Source organism: Perognathus longimembris, chromosome 2, assembly GCF_023159225.1.
Source record: "Perognathus longimembris pacificus isolate PPM17 chromosome 2, ASM2315922v1, whole genome shotgun sequence".
Taxonomy (NCBI): Eukaryota; Metazoa; Chordata; class Mammalia; order Rodentia; family Heteromyidae; genus Perognathus; species Perognathus longimembris.
Genome location: NC_063162.1, coordinates 20876390 through 20900570, shown reverse-complemented (window position 1 = coordinate 20900570; position 24181 = coordinate 20876390). Strand labels below are relative to the sequence as shown.

Here is a 24181-nt window from a genome sequence, read left to right as displayed (position 1 = left end):
AAGTAAGTTATCTGCACCCTAGTGGACATAAGTGGTTTGACTCAGCCACAAAAGGTATAAACAAGCTTTTCTATAAGGCAGTAGATGTACTATCCGCCATAGATATTTTCCCTGCCTCAAAATCAGCTTACACTCTAGTCCTGGGAGATATGGTATGTGGATCTGAAACCACACAAACTAGGTCATTCAAGGAAACCAGCAGTAGAGGGCCGGGGCAATGTTGGAATATGCAAAGTATACATGGTTGTGAGGAACACTGAAAATATGAATATTAAAAATAATAAGCCACCGGGTGCCAGTGGCTCATGCCTGGGATTCTAGCTACTCAGGGGGCTGAGGTCTGAGGATCTCGGTTGGAAACCAGTCCAGGCAGAAAAGTCCCTGTGAGACTCTTATCTCCAATTAACCACTCAAAAGACGGAAGTGTCATTGTAGCTCAAGTGGTAGAGCATTAGCCTTGAGCACAAAGAGGTTCAGGGACAGCACCCAGCCCCTGAGTTCAAGCCCTCCAACCGGTACAACAACAACCTAAGCCAAGCTAGCTTAAATGGAGTTGACTTCGACACACACACATATTCCAGTGCTAGAGTTCTCTTAGCTTTTTTACCCAGTGCTAGTGACCCACCACTTGAACCACAGTTCCACTTCTGGCTTTTTCAAAAAAAGTGTAATTTTAAGCTGGACACAGGTGGCTCTTACCTGAAATCCTAGCTACTCAGGAAGCTGAGATCTGAGGATTATGCCAGCCAGGTAGGAAATTACAAGACTTTTATCTCTAACCACCCAAAAGCCTGAAGTAGAGGTGTTGTTCAAGTGGTACAGCATTAGCCTTGAGCCAAAAAAAAAAAAAAAGCTCAAAGACAGTGCTCAGGCTCTGAATTCAAGCCCCCGGACTAGTGCAAAAAATAATTTTGTTATTATTAAGGTGTTATACAGAGGGGTTACCATTTCATAAACCAGGTAATGAGAACATTACATTTTTTTGGACAATGTCAGCCTTCCTTTGTTTTCCCCTTTCATATCTGCACTTGTGGCTTTTTGGTGGTTAAATGGAGCTAAGAGTTAGACTTTCCTGCCTGGGCTGGCTTCATTCTAACAGGAATCCTCAGATCTCAGCCTCCTTAGTAGTTAGAATTATAGGTGTGAATCACCAGTGCTTGCTCAATTTCTTTTTCCTCTCAACCTGTCTTTCTTATCACTTTTCCACTAAGTAAATACAAATGGTTCCTGAGAAACAAAGTATACACCTGTTCAGCAGAATCACTTGCCACTTGAGAAGAGCTTGTTGAAAGAATGTTGCACATAAAGCATGATACATAGTAGCTACACAAAACTTTCTTTGCAGGACTAGGTTTTTTTTTGTTGTTGTTGTTGTTGTTTTTTTGCCAGTCCTGGGGCCTTGGACTCAGGGCCTGAGCACTCACTGTCCCTGACTTCCTTTGCTCAAGGCTAGCACTCTGCCACTTGAGCCACAGCGCCACTTCTGGCCGTTTTCTATATATGTGGTGCTGGGGAATCAAACCCAGGGCTTCATGTCTACGAGGCAAGCACTCTTGCCACTGGGCCATATTCCCAGCCCAGAACTAGGGTTTAAACTCAGGGTATTGTGTTTGCTCCTCAGGTGGTGAACTGTATCAAGCAGTCTACTACTGGAGCTTTTTTTGTTGTAGTTATTCTTCAGTTAGTGTCTCCAGTTGTGGGTTTTTGTTGTTTCTGTTGTTGTGGGGCTTGAACTCTGGGCCTGTGTGCTGTACCTAAGCTCTTCAGCTGAAGGCTAGCACTCTATCTCTTGAGCCACAGCACCACTTCGGGTTTTCTGGTGGTTAATTGGAGATAAGAGTCTCACAAACTTTCCTGCCCAGGCTGGTTTCGAACTACAGTCCTCAGATCTCAGCCTCCTGAGTAGCTAGGATTATTGATGCCGGGTAAATTTTCTCCAGTTGCAAATTGTCTCCAGTTTTTTACCTGGGGCTAGCCTGAGATACTGATTCTCCTAAGGACTTTCAGACAGTTGGGACACAGATTAACACCATCATGCTTGGCTTGTTGAGATGGAGTCTCACGAACTACCTGGGCTGGATTTTGAAGCTCAGTCCTCCAAATTTCCCAAGTAGCTAGAATTATAAACATGAACCACTGGGTCAGGCCATGGGGTTTAATTAAAAATGTCATAATTGTGGGTTTTGTGTGTGTGTCTTGTTATTGGCCATGGGGCTTGAGGGCCTGTGCACTGTCCCTGAGCTATATTTTGTTCAAGCCAAGTGCTGTACCACTTTGAGCCACAGCACTACTTCCAGTTTTCTGGTGGTTAACTGGAGAAAGTCTCATGGACTTTTCTGTCCAGGCTAGCTTCGAACTCTAATCCTCAGATCTCAGCCTCCTGAGTAACTAGGATTACAGGTGTGAGCCACTGGCACCTGGCTTGTTTTTAGTTTCTTGAGACAGGTTCTATAGTCTAATCATTAATGCTGGTATGGAACTTGCAATCCTCTCGCCTCAATTTCAATTATGGGTGTGTACTGCCACACCCTGCTGTGTGGCTCTTTTTTTCTTTAATTGTCTTTTTCACTGACCATTTTCTGACCAGAATACATATATACTGTTGGGAACAATCTTCAAATGTTAAACATGCTAGATAACTCTACATGCTCCCTATATAATTACCAGACTGAGTTGCATGTTAAATCACAGTGATTAGTTGTGTGCCCAAATTACTGTCATCTTTGTATTCCATCAAGAATTTCCTGTTCTAGGGTAGGAGTAAAATAGCTGATCCTAGATGTTCTGAGAAACCCTTAATGTTTTTTATTTTCTTTTTGCAGTAACTCAAATTTAGGAAAAAATGTATGATTCACAGCTGAAGTTTAGAACACAGCACTGGAGCTCACTTTCCAGTTGCCCACTGAACCATGGGGCTAATGGAATACTATATGTGAAACACTTAATCATGTCATTTACCATTTAAGTTCAGTATTCCACTCCCAGTTGTAAGAATGTTTTATACTTCGAGACAGAAAAAATGTATTTTGTTTATTTATTTTTTTGCCAGTCCTAGGGCTTGAACTCAGGGCCTGAGCACTGTCCCTGGCTTCTTTTTGCTCAAGGCTAGCACTCTACCACTTTGAGCCACAGTGCTACTTCCAGCTTTTTCTATGTAAGTGGTGCTGAGGAATCAAACCCAGGGCTTCATGCATGCGGAGGCAAGCACTCTACCACTAAGCCATATTCTCAGCCCCTGTTTTGTTTGTTTTGCCAAAAAGTGTATTTTGTAAATCACATACAGAATCCAGAATGTGTCCTAATTTCTTACTGTTCATTTTAAGGAAAAAGATAAACAATATCTGTTTTGATCATTGAATGCCAATCATATAGAACAGTAGTATATATACTGTTAATCTTGTTGTATACAGTGTCAATTTGCACCTGGAAATACCAGCAGTAGGTAATTTACTGTAGTGTATAATTATAAATTAAACAATCATGAAATTATGCAGTCCACTTAATTGATAAAGTGGGAAAAGTAAGCCAACTTTCATCTTCCTAGTTTTCAATATAAATCTCATTCTCTGTTGGTTTGGCATCCCTTTTTCATTTCAATTCTATTTCTTTTCTGTACAAATATTTACATTTGAATTCATTTGTTGAGATAATTTAGCCTTTAAATGGACAGCTCATGTATAAATGCTTAATAAAAAGGAAAGCACTTGTAAAAATCTGTTTAGCCCCAGGTTAAAAAGAACTGCAAATGTAGAAAAGTGTGAAGTGTGATTGGCAACCACAGATCAAATAATTCTACTTCTTTAACAATTTGACAATATAAAAATGATAAAAAATCTTTCATCATAACTTATTCAGTGGACAATCTGAACAAAAGTGTATGTACATTTTCTTCCCGGACATCAAGCTTTTTTCTTTTGTTTTTACGTGCTGGTTTGGGGCTTGAATTTAGGGCCTGGGTGCCATTGCTTAGTTTTTTTGTTCAGGGTTAACATTGTGCCACAGCTCCACTTCTGGCTTTTTGGTGGCTAATTGAAGAGTCTCACAATTTCCTGCTTGAGCTGGCTTCTAACCTCGATGCTCAGATCTTAGCCTCCTAAGTAGCTAGAAATACAGTCGTGAGCCATCAGCCTCCCATACTCTATCCCCCGTCCCCCAGCTCCGCTAGCTTTTTTCTAATGTCAAAAGAAAAAGGTTCAACTTTTAAAAAGTCATAAAAAGGCATGTCCCAAACTGATGCTCACTTTCCAGTTTATTTTTTTCTTTTTTCTTTTTTAGTTTGGAGATTCCAACTGAGATCAATTTTTTTTGGCTCTGGTGAGGTCACATGAAAAAGGATATTGCAACAGGTTCGGATAGAAATGCTAGGGACCAGGCGACGACTTTGCTTCTATTCGGCATGGATTAAGTATGGAATGAAAAACTGCTCGTCGCCAACAACCAGCCCTTGCAGAACTCTAAGCAAGTTAATTCCGGACTGCCCAAGCGCACTGCCACGCAGACGCGGAGACGCTGCAAAATACAGCAGGCATCCTTCCCAAGCAACGCTTCTTTGTGTCCTGGGACTTACTCCCTGCACGCTTCACCCAGGGGCCCGAACACTGCGAGGAAGAGGGAGCGAGGCTGCCATCTCCTCCCCGGGCACCGCCAGGGTGACCGCCAAGACGGGCGATCGCCAAGACGCCGGCCCATCTCCCCGCTTCTGGCCGGGCCCCGTTAGACCCCCACCGCCCTGCGGCGGGCTAGGCCGACGGCCTGAGAAGATCGAAGCCTGTGTGCCGAGATCGCTCTCCAAGCTACACGGGTCCACCCTAGTCCCTGCCAATAATGATGGAGCCCACCGCGGCTCCCTACCCCGCCAACCAGGTACTCCTCAAGTCCCTTCCCAGGCCCCGGAGTCATAGCAAGCCCCGCCTTCCTCCCCAGGCCCCAGGCTTCCCATCAGCGCACACCCTTTTGGGGCTCCCCGCTGGCCCCGAAACCAATCTAGAACCCAGCGACCAAGCTGAGCGCCAGCCATTCCCTCCATGGCTTCAAGTGCAGCGCCACGCCCGGGGCCTGGGGACAGGAGTGCGGGTGGGTGGGTGGGGGGGTGATTGGACGACTCCTGAGGGGCCCGGGCCCCCACACTCACCATCCTCCCGCCGAATCCCTCCTCCTCCGCCTCCGCCTCCGCCTCCGCCTCCTCCTCCTCCGGCCTCCCTCGTTACCAGGGCAACTGCCCGGCGCCGCCCCTGACGTCCCTCACACGCTCAGCGAAGGAGCCAAGCAGCGGTACGGGGCGGGGCCCGGAGCCGCTTTTCCCTCAGTGCGCGTGCGCTCTGGGGGCTCCGCCCCCACCGAGTGGGTGGTGCTAGAGGCGCTGGAGGCGGGGCTGGCTCCTAGTGACCCCGGGAATGGGGAGAACGCGCTCACGTGGCTGGCGGGAGCTTCCCGGGCTGTGATTGGACAGGAGGGAGGGGCGTGGGGGCGGCGAGGGGTGGTTCTGCGGCTCCGGCAGGCGGGGCTGACTGGCCCAGCGTGCGAGGTGGGCTCAGGGAGGTGGCCGGAGACTCTGAGCGTCCCTCCTTCGCTGCAGGTAAGGGACCTTGAATGTGAGGTTAATCGCCACGCCTGCCTCCAGTGTCCACACGCCTCTAGGGAGTTTACATCTGTCCTAAATTTGCTAGGCAGCTTTGCAGCACGTGGGACTGCAGGAGCCACGTGGCATTAGGACTGCCTAGGGCCCCCTCTGACTCCCGTGGCCTTCGATTGGCAAGCTTTGGGGAGGGGCGTTATGGGCTGTGCACAGCCTTATGTCAGTCCAGCATGGGGGATCCCACTCACCGCAGGTTGGTAGCCTGTAGAAAAGGGGAGCAAGCAGACTGGTCAGGACCACCTGACCCCTGAAGTAAGCCAACACCAACAGTGAAAGGTGTTTGGGGATGGGTTGCGTTTCATTTAGCTACATCTGAGTGTTAGCTCCCACCCTCTCACATGCAGAGGACCTTAAGAAGAGTTAGTCCTTGCATATGGGCCGGGGTAGGTTGTAGACACTAGTAACACAGCAGGGGAAGCAACCCAATGTCGTGGAAACTACATCTTTCCCAGTGACAAACTGCATGCAAGATCCGTTTCATTTTCACAACCCTAGATATTGGTTATTATAAGTTGATAGAGAGGCAGGTGCTACATCTCCAGGCCCAAGAGTGTTTTATATCTGTGATGTAAACCAAAACTTTTCTGAGAGCTAAATGAAGTCCAGAAGCAATGATATACCTGAAAGTGTTCGCGTGTGCGAGTGCCTGTTGCTTATCTCAGTGGGCCATATGTAGAGCATTGTCACAAAGGAAGTGTTGTGTATTGTTAATAGTCCGATCTAGATTTTGGGGCTTCACCTTTCTGAATCCTCTTCCAGCAGGCTTTTCAGTCTAGCTATGATTGTTGGAGCATTCAAACCCAGTAGTACCACTACCACCAAAAAGAAGATTGTTGGGGTGAAGGCAGATTTTCTCTGAATGGTTTTTAACTACTTATGCATTCAACTATAAAAACTACTGGAAAAAAATTTTTTTCCCAGTACTGGGGCTTGAACTCAGGGCCTAGGGACTGTCCCTGGCTTCATTTTTTGCTCAAGGCCAGCACTTGAGCCACAGCGTGACTTCTGGCCTTTTCTATATATGTGGTGCTGAGGAATCCAACTCAGGGCTTCATGTATGTGAGGTGAGCACTCTACCACTAGGCCATATTCACAGCCCCTGGAAAAATAATCTTATCGAAGGAAGTGCAAAACCCCCATAATCTACCCATCTCCAGACTTTCGGCCCTTTTTTGTGGAATTGGGATAGCAGATTTCTCTTTCCAATTGTGTGATGTTTAACATCACAGTTACCTTGGAGTCAGATAAATGTCCATAAACATGGACCTGCACCTGGTGGTTTAATTATTACTCTCATTCTCCAACTTGCTCTAGGCGACCTTGACGGGAAGCCTCCTCTGTCTTCTTGGTCTTTTGACTTTCTGGAGTCGTGGGCTACCTCCTTCTTTGATGTGAGTACCAAAGATGATCTTTCACAGTGGGACCATCCTGGATATGGTGGTGACCTTTTTACCACTAGGACTGGAGGTGGGTTGTGCAGGAGTGGGAAGAATAACCATGGACAACACTTCAAGACCATATATGACTTGGTATAGGTAAGACTGACCGCTTGCACTTGGATGAAAGGAAGCCTACTTTTCTGTAAGCAAAGCGGTTCTAAGTTGAACATTGGAAGAAGTGACATCTTTGATGCTAAGATAATCCAAGAATAAGTTGGAATACATTTCCAGCAGGAGGTATTTTTAGAGGGCATAGGAGTGGTGTGGCAGTGACCACTACAGACAGGGCCACATGCCCATGAGCCTTTCAGTGTGTCAGGGGAGGCAGATTTTACACAAACCATTGTAAATGACTCGAATGTGACAATGACAAAAGCTCAGCATGCTGCATAGTACACAGGTGCTATGGGAGTATATAACTGAAAGACTTGAGTTTGCCCTGAAGGAGTCAGGGATTTGTACCCTCTGGTGGGAAATGTTCTAGACAGATAGTGTAGATGGGGTGGGGGTGGGGGAGTCTTATCTTTCATAGGAAACGGGGACTGTGCCTTTTCTTTCCTGGTCTCAGTTTAGAAGGCAAAGATTCTCGCATAATTTAGCAGATGATTTCCCTAGCATGGGAGTAGAAGTGCATCCATTATGAGAGACAGAGAGTTTTGCAGTGTTGAGGGAGATGACAGAGAAGGTTGGCTGGCTACGTGTGTGTCCATGTGCATGTGTGTGTGGCAGTGATGTTAAGAGGAGGCGTAGCATTTTGCTCAGGCCTGCTGTCTCCCTTGTGCAGCCTTTGGCTGCAAGCCAAAGCACTGGATGTGATGTAGTCAATGGTTAAACTCTCTTACTGAATTCTTCCCCTTCCCACTGCTGTTTAGTTGGGATTGAGGAAAATGCCTTTGACCTCTCACCAGCCTACAGGAAGCCAAGTGGAGCAGGAGTGGTAGAAGCGTGGGCACTTTTTACCTGCTTTCTGTCTCCTCTATAGTTGGCCATTCCAATTGTAGCATCGGGCTGGGAATGTAGCTTAGCGGTAGAGTGCTCGCCTAGCATGCATGAAGCCCTGGGTTTGATTCCTCAGCACCACATAAACAGAAAAAGCTGGAAATGGTGCTGTGGCTCAAGAGATGGAGAGCTAGCCTTGAAGAAAAAGAAGCCGGGGGCAGTGCTCAGGCCCTGAGTCCAAGCTCCAGGACTGGCAAAAACAAAACAAAACAAAAATAACCAATTGTAGCACTAGGGCCAGCCAAGGATGTGGTTCCTGTATGTTGGGCATCTTCTATACTGATTCCTTCTTAGATGTGACTGGCATATAGCTGGGTGCCGGTGGCTCACACCTATAATCCTACCTACTCAGGACACTGAGATCTGAAGATTGTAGTTCAAAGCCAGCCCTGGCAGCAGGAAAGTCTATGAGACTCTTATCTCCAATTAACCACCAGAAAACAAGAAGTGGTGCTCTGGTAGAGAACTACCCTTGAGCTGAAGAGCTCAGGGACAGTGCTCAGTCCCAGAGTTCAAGCCTTATGACTAACAACAGCAAACAAAACAAAACAAAACAGGAGTCTCACAGCCTTTCCAGCTCTGACTGGCTTTGAACTGTGATCCTCAGATCTCAGCCTCCTGAGTAGCTAGGATTACAGGGGTGATCCACCAGCACCCAGCTTGCTCTTTTTCTGGAGTGGGGAATACCAGGGTTTAAACTTATGTCCTGGTACTTACTGGGTAGGAGGTGTTCTACCACATGGGACACCTAGGCAAAAGGGTTGTGCTCTACATCTGGGTTGGTCTGGACTGCGAGCCTTCCCTTTGTACTTTCCTATGTGGATGAGGACGGGTGCCCATTGCCATGCCCAGCCCCTGCTGAGAAAGACTCTGGAGAATTCCTCCTTCCCCACCTCCCCCCACCCTGGCCAGGCTGGCCTCCCACCCTGACTCCCCAATCTCAGCCTCCCAAGTAGCTAGAACTACACACTTGAGCCTGCTCCTGGCCCTGATGTCACTCTCAAACCCTATTTTTCTGCACTTTCAGCATCTTATTGCTGAAGTCAGCAATTATGCTCTCACAAGATGAAGGATCACATTGGAGGGGCTAAGCAAGACTCCCAGTATTCTTTTCTGGCATGTTGTGGGGTTACAGTGGGCTCAGAGGGAGCCTTTCCATACCTGCTAGTTCTTTTGAACTTGCAGAGGTAGATAAAATTCACAATTGGTTGTTTGTAGGTTCATCAAAAAGGAGAGGACTGGGTATCAGTGGCTCGCTCCTAGCTACACAGGAGGCTGAGATGTGAGAATAACAGTGCACCTGGGCAGATGAATCTGGGAGATTTTTATCTCCAACTGGAAACCCTGTAAAGGATTTGCCCCTAGGTCTAAAACTTGTGATTGCACCACTCCGTACTCTGCTTAGCCACAATTGTGTGAGCCAATTGACCAATTCCTTATGACAAATTGATTTTTTTTTTTTTTTGCCAGTTCTGGGCCTTGGACTCAGGGCTTGAGTACAGTCCCTGGCTTAATTTGCTCAAGGCCAGCACTCTGCCACTTGAGCCACAGTGCCACTCCTGGCCATTTTCTATATATGTGGTGCTGGGGAATCGAACCCAGGGCTTCATGTATACAAGGCAAGCACTCTTGCCACTAGGCCATATTCCCAGCCCCGACAAATTGATTTTTATATGTTTTCTAATGTTTTGTAGACATATAAAGGAGATATCTCCCTGTATATAATGTACCGATTCTCATTCTGAACTCTGTAAACACCATTCCTCCTCTGCCAGTTGCTTAGCATTATTTTAGGATTCTGCTTCTTAGAAAGCTACTTCACTGGAGATTAGGATCTCCTGGACTTTACTGTCCAGGCTGACTTTCAATTGAGATCCTCAGGTCTCAGCTTCCTGAGTAGGTAGGATTACAGTCATGAGCCACCAGTGTCCAACCATGGCTGAAGTTAGCCTGGCAGCCTCCTGGTGCTGGGAGGGGTGGTCTGGTGAGTCTTTCGGTGAGCCTGTACTGTCAGGCCTTCAGAGGGGCTTCTCAGTCTCAGGCCTAGAGGTGAGGCCCACAGCTAGAGGGCGCTGGTGAGCCTCTCCCTCACCATGGTTAGGCTCTGCCACAGGGTGCCCAGAGAGCAGGCCTTGAGAAGCACCAGGAAATCCTATATGTAATTTAATGAGTGGACCTCCATCAGACTCCGAGTTCCCCAGGGACTTTAAAAAAAAATCCCTTCCTGGGCTGGGGATATGGCCTAGTGGCAAGAGAGCTTGCCTTCTATACATGAGGCCCTGGATTCAATTCCCCAGCACCACGTATACAGAAAATGGCCAGAAGTGGCGCTGTGGCTCAAGTGGCAGAGTGCTAGCCTTGAGCAAAAAGAAGCCAGGGACAGTGCTCAGGCCCTGAGTCCAAGCCCCAGGACTGGCCAAAAATAAAAAAATAAAAAAATAATCCCTTCTTCTAGTGTCTTCCAAGGCATGATCATGCACAGGGTGGCCCACCAGCAGGTGCTGAGGACATGCATGGTGGTGTCCCATTGCGCAGTCATAACCCTTCAGAAGGGTTGCCCCAGACAGGTTTGATCTGGAGGCTAGTCCTCACTCTTCCTCTGTCTCTTAGGTCCACAGTTGGGTGTGGAAGAGGGATGGAGGCTGACTTGTCTGGATTTAACATCGACGCCCCCCGCTGGGACCAGTGCACCTTCCTGGGGCGTGTGAAGCACTTCTTTAACATCACTGATCCCCGCACTGTCTTGGTACCAGAGCAGAAGCTGGACTGGGCCAAGGTCATGGTGGAAAAGAGCAGGTGAATGGGGAGGGGGGGCGGTGGTGGCAGCACTCACGTGATCTTGATGGGCTCCTCTCTGGAGAGCTAGAAACAAGGTGAAGGAATAGGCTGTCATCTTGTGACTGGGAGGCGTGGCTAAGGGTGCTCGGTAACAGTCTCTTGTCCTTGGGTGACAGGATGGGGATCCTGCCCCCAGGCACCCAAGTGGAGCAGCTGCTCTATGCCAAAAAGCTGTATGACTCAGCCTTCCACCCTGACACCGGGGAGAAGATGAACGTCATTGGGCGGATGTCCTTCCAGGTCCCTGGTGGCATGCTCATCACCGGCTTCATGCTCCAGTTCTACCGGTGGGTCCTGGGGCCTGGGGCTGCTGGGCAGGGGGCCAGCGTGAAACAGATACCAGACACTGTGCTGAGCACTTTCCGTGCATCGCCTCCTTGAACACTCTCAATAATGCCACCCATAGGTAGTATTTTCAGTTCCATTTGCTAGATGGAGTTCTGAGTTGCCCGGCAAGTTCTATGGGTGTCTGGACTTTTAACAGACATGGTCTCCTCTTGGGCTTAGCAAATAGGCTATCCAAACTGCTTCTTTTAAAAAGACTTATTCCACAATGAATTAATTTCCCTAGTGTAATATCCAAAGAAAATGAAATAGACCATTTCTCTTGGCTTGGTTGGGGAGGGCTAAACTTTCTGTGTAGCTGCTGGATGTGTGACTCTTTCTCCTCCTTCCTCCTCCTTCCCCCTCCTCTTTCCTTCATCTCTCCTCCACCTCCTCCTCCATCCTTCCTCCTCTCTCCTCCTTTTCCCTTCACCCTCCTCCTTTCCTCCTTCTCTTTCCTCTCTCTGCCTTCTCCCGCCTTTTGCATTCATTTCTTCAGTTCTTGAGCCAGGCCTTGGGCCAGGTGCTGGGGATACAAAGACTTTAGTCTCTCTCCTCAAGGAGCTTTGTTGAGGAGGCCGAGTAAACAGTTAGAGTACAGCCTGGTAAGTGGGGGCGGGGGGAGGGGTTGGTGGGAGAAATTGGGGTTGTGGGAGCAGGGAATGTGGGATGGCAGACTCAGAAGGAGCACAGGAAGGGTGGGAAGGTTTCAAGGAGGCAGTGGGCTCCATGGGAGGAGGGGGTGGGCAAGGCAGATGGCCGAGCCTGTGGACAAGCCAGGGTATATTAAAACAATGTGCTTAGAGAACTACGGATGATGTGGTACCTGGTGGGCGCCATGACCTCCTCCCAACCTCTGCCCCTCTTGGTCTCTCTGGTAGGACCATGCCGGCAGTGGTCTTCTGGCAGTGGGTGAACCAGTCCTTCAATGCCCTAGTCAACTACACCAACAGGAATGCCGCTTCACCCACCTCAGTCAGGTAGGAGGTCTGGACTCTCGACTGTCCTCATGCTTTCCCATGCTCCCAGCAGCAGCCCTGCCAGAGAGTTCTGGAGCTGCCACTCCTCCCCAGCTGGGGCCTACACTGGCAAATGACCAAGTCACCTTTTCTTAGAGTTTGGAAGGATTTTCCTGGGCTCACTGGGAGTGTCTTCTATCTGGACCATTGCAAAATATACTCATTCATCTGACAAATGTCTCCTGTAGGTAGTATTTGCTAGGTAAGATTATAGGAACTGGAGATGCCTTGATGAATTAAGGCATTGTTGTCTCTGCTCTGGTGGAGTGTAAAGCTTTTTTTTGGTTAGTTGTGGGACTTGAACTCAGAGCTTGGGCACTGTCCCTGTCCCTGAGCTTCTTTGTGCTCAAGGCTAATACTCTGCCACTTGAGCCACAGTGCCACTTCTGGTTTTTGAGTGGTTAATTGGAAATAAGAATCTCATAGAGACTTTTCTGCCCAGGCTGGCTTTGAACCCTGATCCTTAGATCACAGCCTCCTGAGGAGCTAGGATTCTAGGTGTGAGCAACTGGCACCCAGCTGAGATTACATTACACTTGTAATTCCAGTTCTTTGAGGCTGTGTCGGGAGGATCTCAAGTTGAAGGCCTGCCTGGGCTGCATAGTGAGATCCTGTCTTTAAAAAAGAAAAGAAAAGAAGAGAAAAGAAAAGAAGAGGGCTGGGGATATGGCCTAGTGGCAAGAGTGCTTGCCTTGTATACATGAGGCCCTGGGTTCGATTCCCCAGCACCACATATACAGAAAACGGCCAGAAGTGGCGCTGTGGCTCAAGTGGCAGAGTGCTAGCCTTGAGCAAAAAGAAGCCAGGGACAGTGCTCAGGCCCTGAGTCCAAGCCCCAGGACTGGCCAAAAAAAAAAAGAAAAGAAAAGACAAAGACAGTAGTCTTGAGTTGGGATTGCTGCGGTTAAGGATGTATGCATGGAGGTGAGAAGACAGTGAGCAGCAGAGGGGTATAGAAGGGTGTCTAGTGAGAAGTCCTTCCTGTAGAGATGACATGTCAGCTGAACGGTAAAGGTTCAACCACACAAGAGTCTAAGGCAGAATTTGCTAGGCAGGAAGCCCTAGTATGTAGAGGTTCTAAGGCTGTAAAAGAACTTGATGTGTTTAAAATACTGAAAGAGGGCCAGGACATTGAGAGTGGTGAAGTGAAGGCGGCCTTGCCTCAGCCATATGGGGGTTCACTCCCAATGTCTGTGCTTTCATCTACCTGGCTCTGTCTCCTTCACTAGGCAGATGGCCCTCTCTACTTCTCAGCCACCACTACTGCTTTGATCACTGCTGTGGGCATGAACATGTGGACAAAGGTAAGCTTGGGAGAATGTCCTGCATTGCGCAGGGGGGCCACTTGGGGGCAGCAAAGTCTTAGGGAAAACGGCTGCCTTTTAGGTTGGTCCTTCCTGGAGTCTTAGCTTCCCAGGTTGGATGTCTGGAGTTGTAGCAGTAGTAGGGTTTCATTGTCTTTATAATCTTTAATCCCCCTCTATTCTCATTTTGTCATGAGTTTGAACAACTCCCATTGTTCCTGCCCTCAACAGAGAGCTCCACCTTTGGTGGGCCGCTGGGTGCCCTTTGCCGCTGTGGCTGCAGCTAACTGTGTCAATATCCCAATGATGCGACAGCAGTGAGTACAAGTCCCCTGGTCCCCTTTCCTCCCTCCACACCACAGGTCTAGCTGGCCAGGGAAGTGTTCATTTCTTTTCTGGTGCTGAGGATCAAACCCATGCTCTAGAGTGCTATTCCATTGAGCTACCCCCACAGCCCAGCTTTTTTGTTTATTTTTTTGTTGGTTGTGGGGCTGGAACACAGGGCCTGGTCACAGTCGCTGAGTGCTTTGACTCAAGGCTAGTGCTCTACTTCTTTGAGCCATAGCACCACTTCTGGTTTTTCTGGTGGTTAATTGGAGAAAGTTTCACAGACTTTCTAGCCTGAGCTGGCTTTGAACTGCAGTCCTTAGATCTCAGCTTTCTGAGTAGTTAGGATTATAGGTGTGAGCCACTGGTGCCTGGCTATTTTTTAGTTTTAGTTTTAGTTTTTTCTTTTGATGCCAGTCCTAAGCCTTAATCTTAGAGCCTGGGCATTGGCACTGTTTTTCTTCTAAAAGGCAGTGCCCTACTATTGTAGCTATAGCTCTACTTTTGACTTTTTAGTGGTTAACTGGAGGTAAGTCTCCCAGACTTTCCTGTCCCAGCTGGCTTTGAACTACTGACTCCCAGCCTAGTAGGCTACTTTCTCTTCTCTTTTCTTTTTATATCAGTCATAGGGCATAAACTCAAGGTCTGGATGCTGTCCCTGAGCACTTCTGCTCAAGGCTAATGCTCTACCACTTTGAACCACAGCACCACTTCCAGTTTTCTGGAGATAAGAGTTTCTTGGGCTTTCCTGCCCTGACTGGCTTTGAACTCAGGCTCTTGAGTAGCTAGGATTACAGGCATAAGCCACCAGCACCCAATTCTTTTGTTCTCCTCCTCCTCCTCCTCCTCCTCCTCTTCCTCCTCCTACTCATCTTCCTCTCCTCCTCTTCCTTCCTCTTCCTCCTCCTCCTCCTCCTCTTCTTTCTCCCTCCTTCTTTTTGTTCTTCTTCTTCCTCTTCTACCACCACCTCCTCCTCCTCCTTCTGCCAGTCTTGGGGCTTGAACTTGGCCTGGGCGCTTCCTTTTTCCAAGACTAGTGCTCAAGCATTTGAACCACAGAGCTACTTCTGGCTTTTTCTGAGTAATTTATTGGAGATAAGAGTCTCATGGGCTTTCCTGCGTGGGCTGGCTTTAAATTGTAATCCATAATCCTCAGATCTCAACCTCCTGAGTAGCTAGAAATACAGGTGGCCTGCCTTTTTCTTTTCCTGATGGTTAGTTTTTGTTTCTTTTCTTTTTTTTTTTTTTTTTGCCAGTCCTGGGCCTTGGACTCAGGGCCTGAGCACTGTCCCTGGCTTCTTCCCGCTCAAGGCTAGCACTCTGCCACTTGAGCCACAGCGCCCCTTCTGGCAGTTTTCCATATATGTGGTGCTGGGGAATCGAACCGAGAGCTTCATGTGTAGGAGGCAAGCACTCTTGCCACTAGGCCATATTCCCAGCCCCAGTTTTTGTTTCTTGACTGACGAGTACATAGATGCCCCTCTGCTTTGAGGTTATAATGTCATACCAGCACCTCGAATGTAACAAATGTGTGTATTAGCTATTGTTGCTACCATTATCATAGTTAATATCTGCGAGCCACATTTTCTTGGGACAACCATGAGGTTTTTCCATGATGGTCTTTGTAGAAAGAGTCCTAAGAATGCCATGCACATACATTGCTCCTCTCTCTTTCCTTCCACCATCTACTCTTCTAGCAGATGAATGAATGGAATGCAGCCACTTGCATGGACCCAGATCCAGTGCTTAATGCACTGGCCCAACAGCTGGGCACTGGTGGCTTGTTTCTATAATCCTAGCTACTCAGTAAGTTGAGATCCAGAGGATCACAGTTTGTTTGTTGGTTTTTTTTTTGGCCAGTCCTGGGGCTTGGACTCAGGGCCTGAGCACTGTCCCTGGCTTCCTTTTGCTCAAGGCTAGCACTCTGCCACTTGAGCCACAGCGCCACTTCTGGCCGTTTTCTGTATATGTGGTGCTGGGGAATCGAACCCAGGGCCTCATGTATACGAGGCAGGCACTGTTGCCATTAGGCCATATCCCCAGCCCCCAGAGGATCACAGTTTGAAACCAGCATAAACAGGAAAGTCTGTCAGAATCTATCTCCAAATTAACCTGCAAAATGCCAGGCTGGTAGAGCACCAGCTTAGCAAGCATAAGGCCATGCATTCAAACCCTATTACCACCAAAATATTAGAAACTGGCCCAAGCACAACAGCCAGAGCTGGGTGCTGGTGCCTGTAATCCTAGCTACTGAGGAAGCTGAGATCTTAGGATCTTGGTTCAAAGCCAGCCTGGGCAGGAAAAATCCATGAGCCTCTTATCTCCAATTAACCACCAGAGAACCAGAAGTAGAGCTGTGGATCAAAGTGGTAGAGCAGTAACCTTAAGCAAAAGAATTCAGGGACAGCGTTCAGGCTCTGAGTTCATGCTCCACCCCACCCCCCCACAACAACAAAAAGAACCCAGCCAGAATAGCTACTGTTTGGGGAGTGGGTACTTAGAAGGTATTATCTCATTTAATCCTCAGTACCATGAAGTGAGTGTCCCGAATTATCTCCATTTTGCACATGTGGCGAACTGAGGCTTTTGAAGGACTAAGGACGGTGCTCTGCAGTTTCAGGAATTAGCCAAGGCAGTCTGACCCCAGTGCTGGCTCTCTTAGCCACTGCCCTTGATTATTCTGAGATACTGGATGCTATCTGCAGTACAGGAAGGAAGTCAAAGGGCCAGGAGCAGGGGGAGGCGTTGTAGCACTTGAGTGTCCTTGGTCCCCTGGTTTGTCACATGCCTGGCCAGCTCTTTGTCACGCTTTCCTGAGCCCAGCAATTTCTGCTTATGTTTAGGGAACTCATCGAGGGTGTCTGCGTGAAAGACAAGAATCGGAATGAGCTTGGCCATTCCCAGGTAAGCTGAGGCCTCCCTGGGGATGGGAGGAGCGAATTCCTACTCAGGCCTTGATCCTTCTTAGTGATCAGAGTAGGCTTGGGCATCCTTAGAGGGGTGAGAAGGCTTGTTCCCTGACTCCATCCTCATTTCCTATCATGTTTTCCCTCCATCATCCGATTTTTTTTTTTATAAAGTATACAACAGTTGTAAAAGGGTGGGTTTCATTGTGACATTTCTATACATCTGTACAATGTATCCAAATTAACCTTACCCCTTCTATCACTCCCTGGTCCTCCTCCCCACTTACAACAATTTCAACAGGTTTCATTGTTGTCTTTCACACATCAAATGAACTACTGGAGCCTATTTATCCTCCCTCACTCTCGCTTAATTGCGCTAATTGGTACCCCCTCACACACCAGTTTTTACTTTCCTATCATTCATGTGTGTGTGTGTGTGTGTGTGTGTGTGTTAATTGTACCAAGGGTTTGATCTTGGTATTTCAGAAGTGCATTTGTTACATTTTGCTCATAACAACCCTCTCTATTGCTCTTCCCCCTTCTCCTTTTGATGAACAGTTTTCATTGAGGTTCCTTATGTCAGTTCAAGTGCTCAAGCCAGGTCAGCCTGGGCCCTACCCCTACAGTGCAGCCACGTGTACTGGACAGGTCATTCCTGACCATTGACCTCTCAATCTTTTCTGCCCTCAGAGAGCTGCCGCCATAGGCATCACCCAAGTGGTTATTTCTCGGATCACCATGGCGGCTCCTGGCATGAGTAAGATGGGGGACGTGCTCCCATCCTTAGGGCCCTGGAGCCCATGGGCCTCGGCTGCACTCAGCTTTCAGGTGGGAGGTGGGATGCCCGCTTCCACAGTAGTGCTTTGTGTGAGACCAGAAGCCCGGTTCCCAGGCCGTCTCACCAGAGAGGCCGGGGGGAGTTAGTCTCACCCAGCTGACACGCAGTGCTGCCCAGCGCAGGCTGCTTAGGGAGCCAGTGCTGGGGAGAAAAATCTCCTGCCTTGGTTTGCTTCCCGTACGGCCTGTTACAGAGTGGGACACAACATTTGTGTGGGCCTTCAAATAATGTTTTTCATTTTGAGAGAGACACTTTGGGCTTCATGGCTGATTTGCCCATTTGAGAAATTTTGTTTTTCTTTTGTTCCAATCATGGAATTTGAACTCAGGGCTTTTAAAGTGGTTAATTGGAGCCTGGGAATATGGCCTAGTGATAAGAGAGCTTGCCCTCGTATACATGAAGCCTTGGGTTCAATTCCCCAGTACCACATATATAGAAAACGGCCAGGAGTGGCGCTGTGGCTCAAGTGGCAGAGTGCTAGCCTTGAGCAAAAGGAAGCCAGGGACAGTGCTCAGGCCCTGAGTCCAAGGCCCAGGACTGGCAAAAAAAAAAAAAGTGGTTCATTGGAGATAAGAATGTTTGTCCAGGGGCTGGGAATGTGGCTTAGCGGTGGAGTGCTTGCCTTGCATGCATGAAGCCCTGGGTTAGATTCCTCAGCACCACATAAACAGGAAAAAAAAAAAAGGAATGTTTGTCTGGGCTGGCTTCAGACTTTGTTCCTCAGACTTCAGCTTTTTTTTTTCTTTTTTCTTTTTTTTTTTCCAGATTTAGCCAGGATTACAAGTTGAAAAGTTTGGGGAACTCCTTTTTTTCTGTGACTTGAGGGAAGAGGTTGAGGGTGACGATGTCTATACCATCTGTTCTTTTCCTTAATGACAAGAATTCTTTGGAGCTTCTGAGGAAGGAGGGGGATTCTGAACTCAGTCCCTGTTGGACTGCACAAGGGGTGATGGAGTTCTTCTGCCCCTCTCAGCTCCTTCCCTGCTTTCTTGCAGTCTTGCTCCCAGTTATCATGGAAAGGCTGGAGAAACTGCATTACATGAAGGTAAGAAGGGTTCTCTCTCACTTGCCCTGTCGGACTCTTGCCATCGCCTCATCATCTCACTTCAGTAGAGCCAGCCCACCTGCTGGCCACAGATTTAGACATCAGAGCTAGTTTCCTAGCAGTAGCCAGGACCATTCGACTTCCCTCAGGGCCAACAGGTTGCTGCCTCTGGCATCTTCTTCCTGCCTGATCCCTGGCAGGGAAGGCATGGGGATCACTTTGAGAGATCCAGGTCTCATGTGGGCCTCTCTTCTATTTGTTTTTGCACAGAGAGTCAGAGTGCTGCATGCCCCATTACAAGTCATGCTGTCTGGGTGCTTGTGAGTATGGAATTTTGGTAGTTCGGGTTCTGCGGTGGCTGGCGGTACTAAGACTTGCCAGGGAGCATGGTGGGTGTCAAAGCGCATGTGCGACTTTGCCTGACTTTATTTAAAATGTCTTTTGTGTGGCTACTGGAGCTTGCACTTGGCCTGGACACTGTATTGGACACTGTCAAGGCTGGTGCTCTACCACATGAGTCACAGCTCCACTTCTGGCTTTTTGGTAGTTAACTGGAGATAAGAGTCTCACAGCCTTTCCTGACCAGGCTGGCTTTGAACCGTGACCCTCATTGTAAGGTCCACACCCAGCAGATTCCATGTAGATGCCCCCCACCTGTTTAAGTCTGCGTCCAATTCCTGAGTTACCTAGGTAACTGGCACACCTGGAGGCAGTTTACCTCCTTCTTCTCTGAGGTCACATCCAATCCACCTGGCCATATCTCCCACCTTTTCCTATATAATCTGACTCAACACAGTCCCTGCTCGCTTTCTTTTTCTCTCTTACTCTCTCTTGCTCTTTTCTCTCTTTTTTCCTTCTTCCTTCCCCTCTGTCTCCCATGCCTCCATTTTGTGTGGGCTGGCAATTTCCTCCCAATAAACTCCTTTCTGCCTGAACCTTTCTTGCAAACCTTACACTCATGTATCACCCTTTTGAGTAACATGAGCCTGGCTATATCATGTCAGCATTTTTTTTTTTTTTTGCCAGTCCTGGGGTTTGAACTCAGGGCCTGAGCACTGTCCCTGAGCTTCTTTTTGCTCAAGGCTAGCACTCTACCACTTGAGCCACAGAACCACTTCTGGCTTTTTCTATGTATGTGATCCTGAGGAATCGAACCCAGGGCTTCATGTATACCAGGCAAGCATTCTTGCCACTAGGCTATATTCCCAGCCCCTAATGACAACAACTCTTTCCCCTACATGCACGGGGTGCTTGTAGCTCATTTGTTTGAACATGGGTGTGGGGTGAGGGCTGGGATGAGGGATGGAGAGACATTGGTTTTCTCCTCATACCAGTGGCTAGAGGACAGAGTGGTGACGGGAACACGGTGGCTGGGAGCAGGCTGGGGAGGGGCCCCCCTCTTTCCTCCAGGGCCTCTGAGATGGAGTGTGGTGGGGCTCCCATGAGATGTCTACCAACCTTTTGGTTTCTCTTTTCTTTCAGCCTCCTTTTCATGGTGCCTGTAGCATGTGGCCTCTTCCCACAGGAATGGTATTGGCTGTTGGCTGCTCTCTTACTGCTTCCCCAGTCCACTGCTGTCCAAGGGGGAAGGGACAGGATAGGAAGGACAAGTGCTTATCAGCTTGAACTCTGGGCCTCTGAGCCCCGAGTAAATGGCAAACCAGCCAGATTGTCAAGGGGTGGGAGAAGCCAGGAGGGGTGCAGTTGCTCCCCACCTAGTGGAGCAAGCACAGCCTTTGAGACATAGGGAGGAACAAAGGACTTCCAGTTCTGCCGGCTCAATTATTAGGAGCACCCCTTCTGGCTGGATCTGGTTTTTAAAATTGAATGAGGTAATTAATCTGGCTTATGTTTTGATCTCTGTCCTGACTGGGACCTCTCTACTTCCCTTGATGTTTTGGAAGGGAGCACAGGAAGAAGGGGTGGTGGGGAGAGGAAGGGATGCATGTGACAGTGGTAGCGGGAAGTGACTGACTCTAGGAGACCAGCATAGCGCGAATCCATACTGAGAAGTTAACACATACTGAGAAGGTATGGTACTCCTTTCTTCAGTACTCCAGTGTTGGTTTTGTTTTGAGCCCATGCTAAGGCTTGAACTCAAGGCCTGGGTGCTGTCCCCTTTAGCTTTTTTGTTCAAGGCTGGTGCTTTACCACTTGAGCCATAGCTCCACTTGCAGCTTTTTGGTGGTTACTTGGAGATTGGACTTTCCTGCCTGGGCTGGCTTTGGACTTCGATCCTCAGATCTCAACCTCCTGAGTAGCTAGGATTACACACATGCGCTACCAGTGCCCAGGTAGTACTCTAGTTCTATACTGCCTCAGGATGATCTGCTAGACACCCTGGGTCCTGAACACTGTGCTTGTCATCTTGTGGAGCATATCACAGTTTCAAACAAAAATGTTACTTCAGAGAGAACGAAGTAGAAGTAAAAGCAATATGCAGAGCAATGTGTAGCGCACAGAGGCCAATGATAACCCTGGCTGAGCTGGGTACCTGTGGTTCACGCCTGTAATCCTAGCTACTCAGGAGGCTGGAATCTGAGGATTGCAGTTTGAAGCCACCCCAAGCAGGAAAGTACGGGAGACTTTTTTTTTTTTTTTTTTTTTTTGCCAGTCCTGGGCCTTGGACTCAGGGCCTGAGCACTGTCCCTGGCTTCTTCCTGCTCAAGGCTAGCACTCTGCCACCTGAGCCACAGCGCCCCTTCTGGCCGTTTTCCATATATGTGGTGCTGGGGAATTGAACCAAGCGCTTCATGTGTAAGAGGCAAGCACTCTTGCCACTAGGCCATATTCCCAGCCCTGGGAGACTCTTATAATCACAAGAAAAGTCAGAAATGGTGCTGCAGCTCCAGTGGTAGAGCACTAGCCATGAGCAAAAAGGAGCTCAGGAACAGTGCCCAAAGCCAGAGTTTGAGCCCCAGGACCGGCAAAATAAATAAATAATCCTGACTAGAAAAATCAGGGAGATTGGCTGGGAATGTGGCTTGGTGGTAGAGTGCTTGCCTAGCATGCATGAAGCCCTAGGTTTGATTCCTCAGTACCACATGAACAGAAAAAAGCCAGAAGTGTCACTATGGTAGCGTGCTAGCCTTGAGCAAAAGAGAAAGCTCAGGGACAGTGCCCAGGCCCTGAGTTAAGCCCCAGGACTGCCCCCCCCCCAAAAAAAAAAAAGAAGAAAAAGAAAAGTAAAGGAAAATAAGGGATAGCTTCTTGGAGAGAACATTGGAGTTATACTTTTCTTTCTTTCTTTCTTTCTGGCCAGTCCTGGGCCTTGGACTCAGGGCCTGAGCACTGTCCCTGGCTTCTTTTTGCTCAAGGCTAGCACTCTGCCACTTGAGCCACAGAGCCACTTCTGATCGTTTTCTACATATATGGTGCTGAAGAATTGAACCCAGGGCTTCATGTATATGAGGCAAGCACTCTTGCCACTAGGCCATATTCCCAGCTTGAGTTATACTTTTCCTAAGGGTAATTTTGCTGCTTTTCTTGTGTGATATATTCATTCGTAACCCTCTTCTATTCTCTTTTCAGTGAATTGCCAGTTTCCTATCTGGAACCAGAGCTTCAAAACACCATCAAGGCCAAGAATGAAGAGCCTGTACCTTATGTCTACTTCAATAAGGGTCTCTGAATGCCCCACCCCAAACAAGAACTGGTGTATGGACTCGAATTCACCACCTCTTTCCTAGCTGCTCTGCACAACTGTGCCCACATTCCTCTTTACCAGCAAAGGGTGGCAACCAGATTGGAGGGGTGTAAGAGGTGAGCAGGTAGAGCGATGCCTTATGTCTCTGCCCAAGCATCTATTTGGTTGGGTTCTAAGGAATAAAAATGAGAAAGACCCAAGTCTGGGGGCTGGGAATGTGGCTTGGTAGAGTGCTTGCCTAGCATGCATGAAGCCCTAGGTTCAATTCCTCAGTACCATATAAACAGAAAAGACTGCAAGTGGCACTGTAGCTCAAGTGGTAGAGTGCTAGCCTGTGCACAAAGAGGCTTAAGGGCAGTGCCCAGGCCTAAAGTTCAAGCCACAAGGCTGGCCAAAACTAAACAAACCCCAAATTTTCTATGTGCTTGCTCTTAACCCTGCCTCCTGCAGACCAGAACCTAGGCCTTCTTAGGAAGTTGATGACTTCAAGCAAATAATTTGGAAAAGTTAAGAAACCTGTAGGATCCTAAAGGAATCCAGCTGGGATTGGAGCAAAGATCTATGTCCTTCTCCCAAGCAATAGAGCCTTTACCAATGCCTGACTCAGGAAGACAAGGGAGAAAGCAGTCTGTGGCACTTTGGGACTCATCTCTGCCCCTCTGCATTTTCCTCGATACCTGAGATGCCTCCTTGGGAGAGTGCTAGACCCATTTATCCGGGACCTAGGAGTTGAGTTATTCCTGTTATAAAAGGATACTGTGTGAAGTAGCTGAGCTATGTAGTGCTTCAAACCTTTGCAAAGACTTTGTTCTGTCTTAAAATCATGTCTGGATCTATTCTGGGACCTTTCTTTTTCTTGTCTTTCTGTGTGTGTGTGTGTGTGTGTGTGCGCGCGCGCGCTAGTACTGGGGCCTGGGTACGGTTCCTCTGCTTTTTCTTTTCTTTTTCTTTTTTTTTTTTTGCCAGTCCTGGGGTTTGAACTCAGGGCCTGAGCACTGTCCCTGGCTTCTTCCCGCTCAAGGCTTGCACTCTACCTTTTTTTTTTTTTTTTTTTTTTGGCCAGTCCTGGGCCTTGGACTCAGGGCCTGAGCACTGTCCCTGGCTTCTTCCCGCTCAAGGCTAGCACTCTGCCACTTGAGCCACAGCGCCGCTTCTGGCCGTTTTCTGTATATGTAGTGCTGGGGAATCGAACCTAGGGCCTCGTATATCCGAGGCAGGCACTCTTGCCACTAGGCTATATCCCCAGCCCTGCACTCTACCTTTTGAGCCATAGCACCACTTCCAGCTTTTTCTATTTATGTGGTGCTGAGGAATCCAACCCAGGGCTTCATGCATGCTAGGCAAGCATTCTACCACTAAGCCATATTCCCAGCCCCCCTCTACTTTTTTGCTCAAGGTTGATGCTCTTATCACATGAGCTACAGCTCTAGTTCTACCTTTTTGGTGATTAATTGGAGAAAAGAGTCTCTTGGACTTTCCTGCTAGGGCTGGCTTCCAACTGAGAACCTCAGATCTCATCCTCCTGAGTGGCTAGGATTATAGGCATGAGCCACTGGTACCTGACAGGACCCCTTCCTTCCTTCCTTCCTTCCTTCCTTCCTTCCTTCCTTCCTTCCTTCCTTCCTTCCTTCCTTCTTGATCCAGTCCTGTTGCTTGAACTCAGGGCCTGGGCACTGTCCCTGAGCTTCTTTTGCTCAAAGGTAGCACTTTACCACTTGAGCTGCAACTCCACTTCTGGCTTTCATGGTGATTAATTGGAGATAAGAGGCTCACATCTCAACCTCCTGAGTAACTAGGATTATAGGCATGTGCCACTGGCAGCCATTAAGACCTTTCTTTATAACGGTGGAAGTCTCTTCCC

General features: G+C 48.3%; 2 protein-coding genes across 2 annotated transcripts in view; one reads left to right on the top strand and one right to left on the bottom strand.

The window, feature by feature from the left end:
• Arl3 (ADP ribosylation factor like GTPase 3) overlaps positions 1-5259 on the bottom strand; it is a 37549-nt gene extending 32290 nt beyond the window's left edge. The window contains exon 1 of the mRNA XM_048338354.1: positions 5132-5259. Coding sequence (XP_048194311.1) covers positions 5132-5134 — 3 coding nt within the window. The 5' untranslated portion in view covers positions 5135-5259. The remainder of the gene's footprint in view (positions 1-5131) is intronic.
• A 297-nt stretch (positions 5260-5556) lies between these two features.
• Sfxn2 (sideroflexin 2) lies at positions 5557-22341 on the top strand. Its single transcript, XM_048338353.1, is given in 14 exon segments — positions 5557-5575; positions 6950-7026; positions 10684-10869; positions 11028-11198; positions 12117-12215; positions 13484-13494; positions 13497-13558; positions 13790-13875; positions 16729-16789; positions 17482-17548; positions 18625-18674; positions 18945-18994; positions 20157-20204; positions 22206-22341. Coding segments are annotated over 13 exon segments (993 nt in total). The 5' UTR covers positions 5557-5575; positions 6950-7024; the 3' UTR covers positions 22306-22341.
• Positions 22342-24181: the final 1840 nt, after the last annotated feature.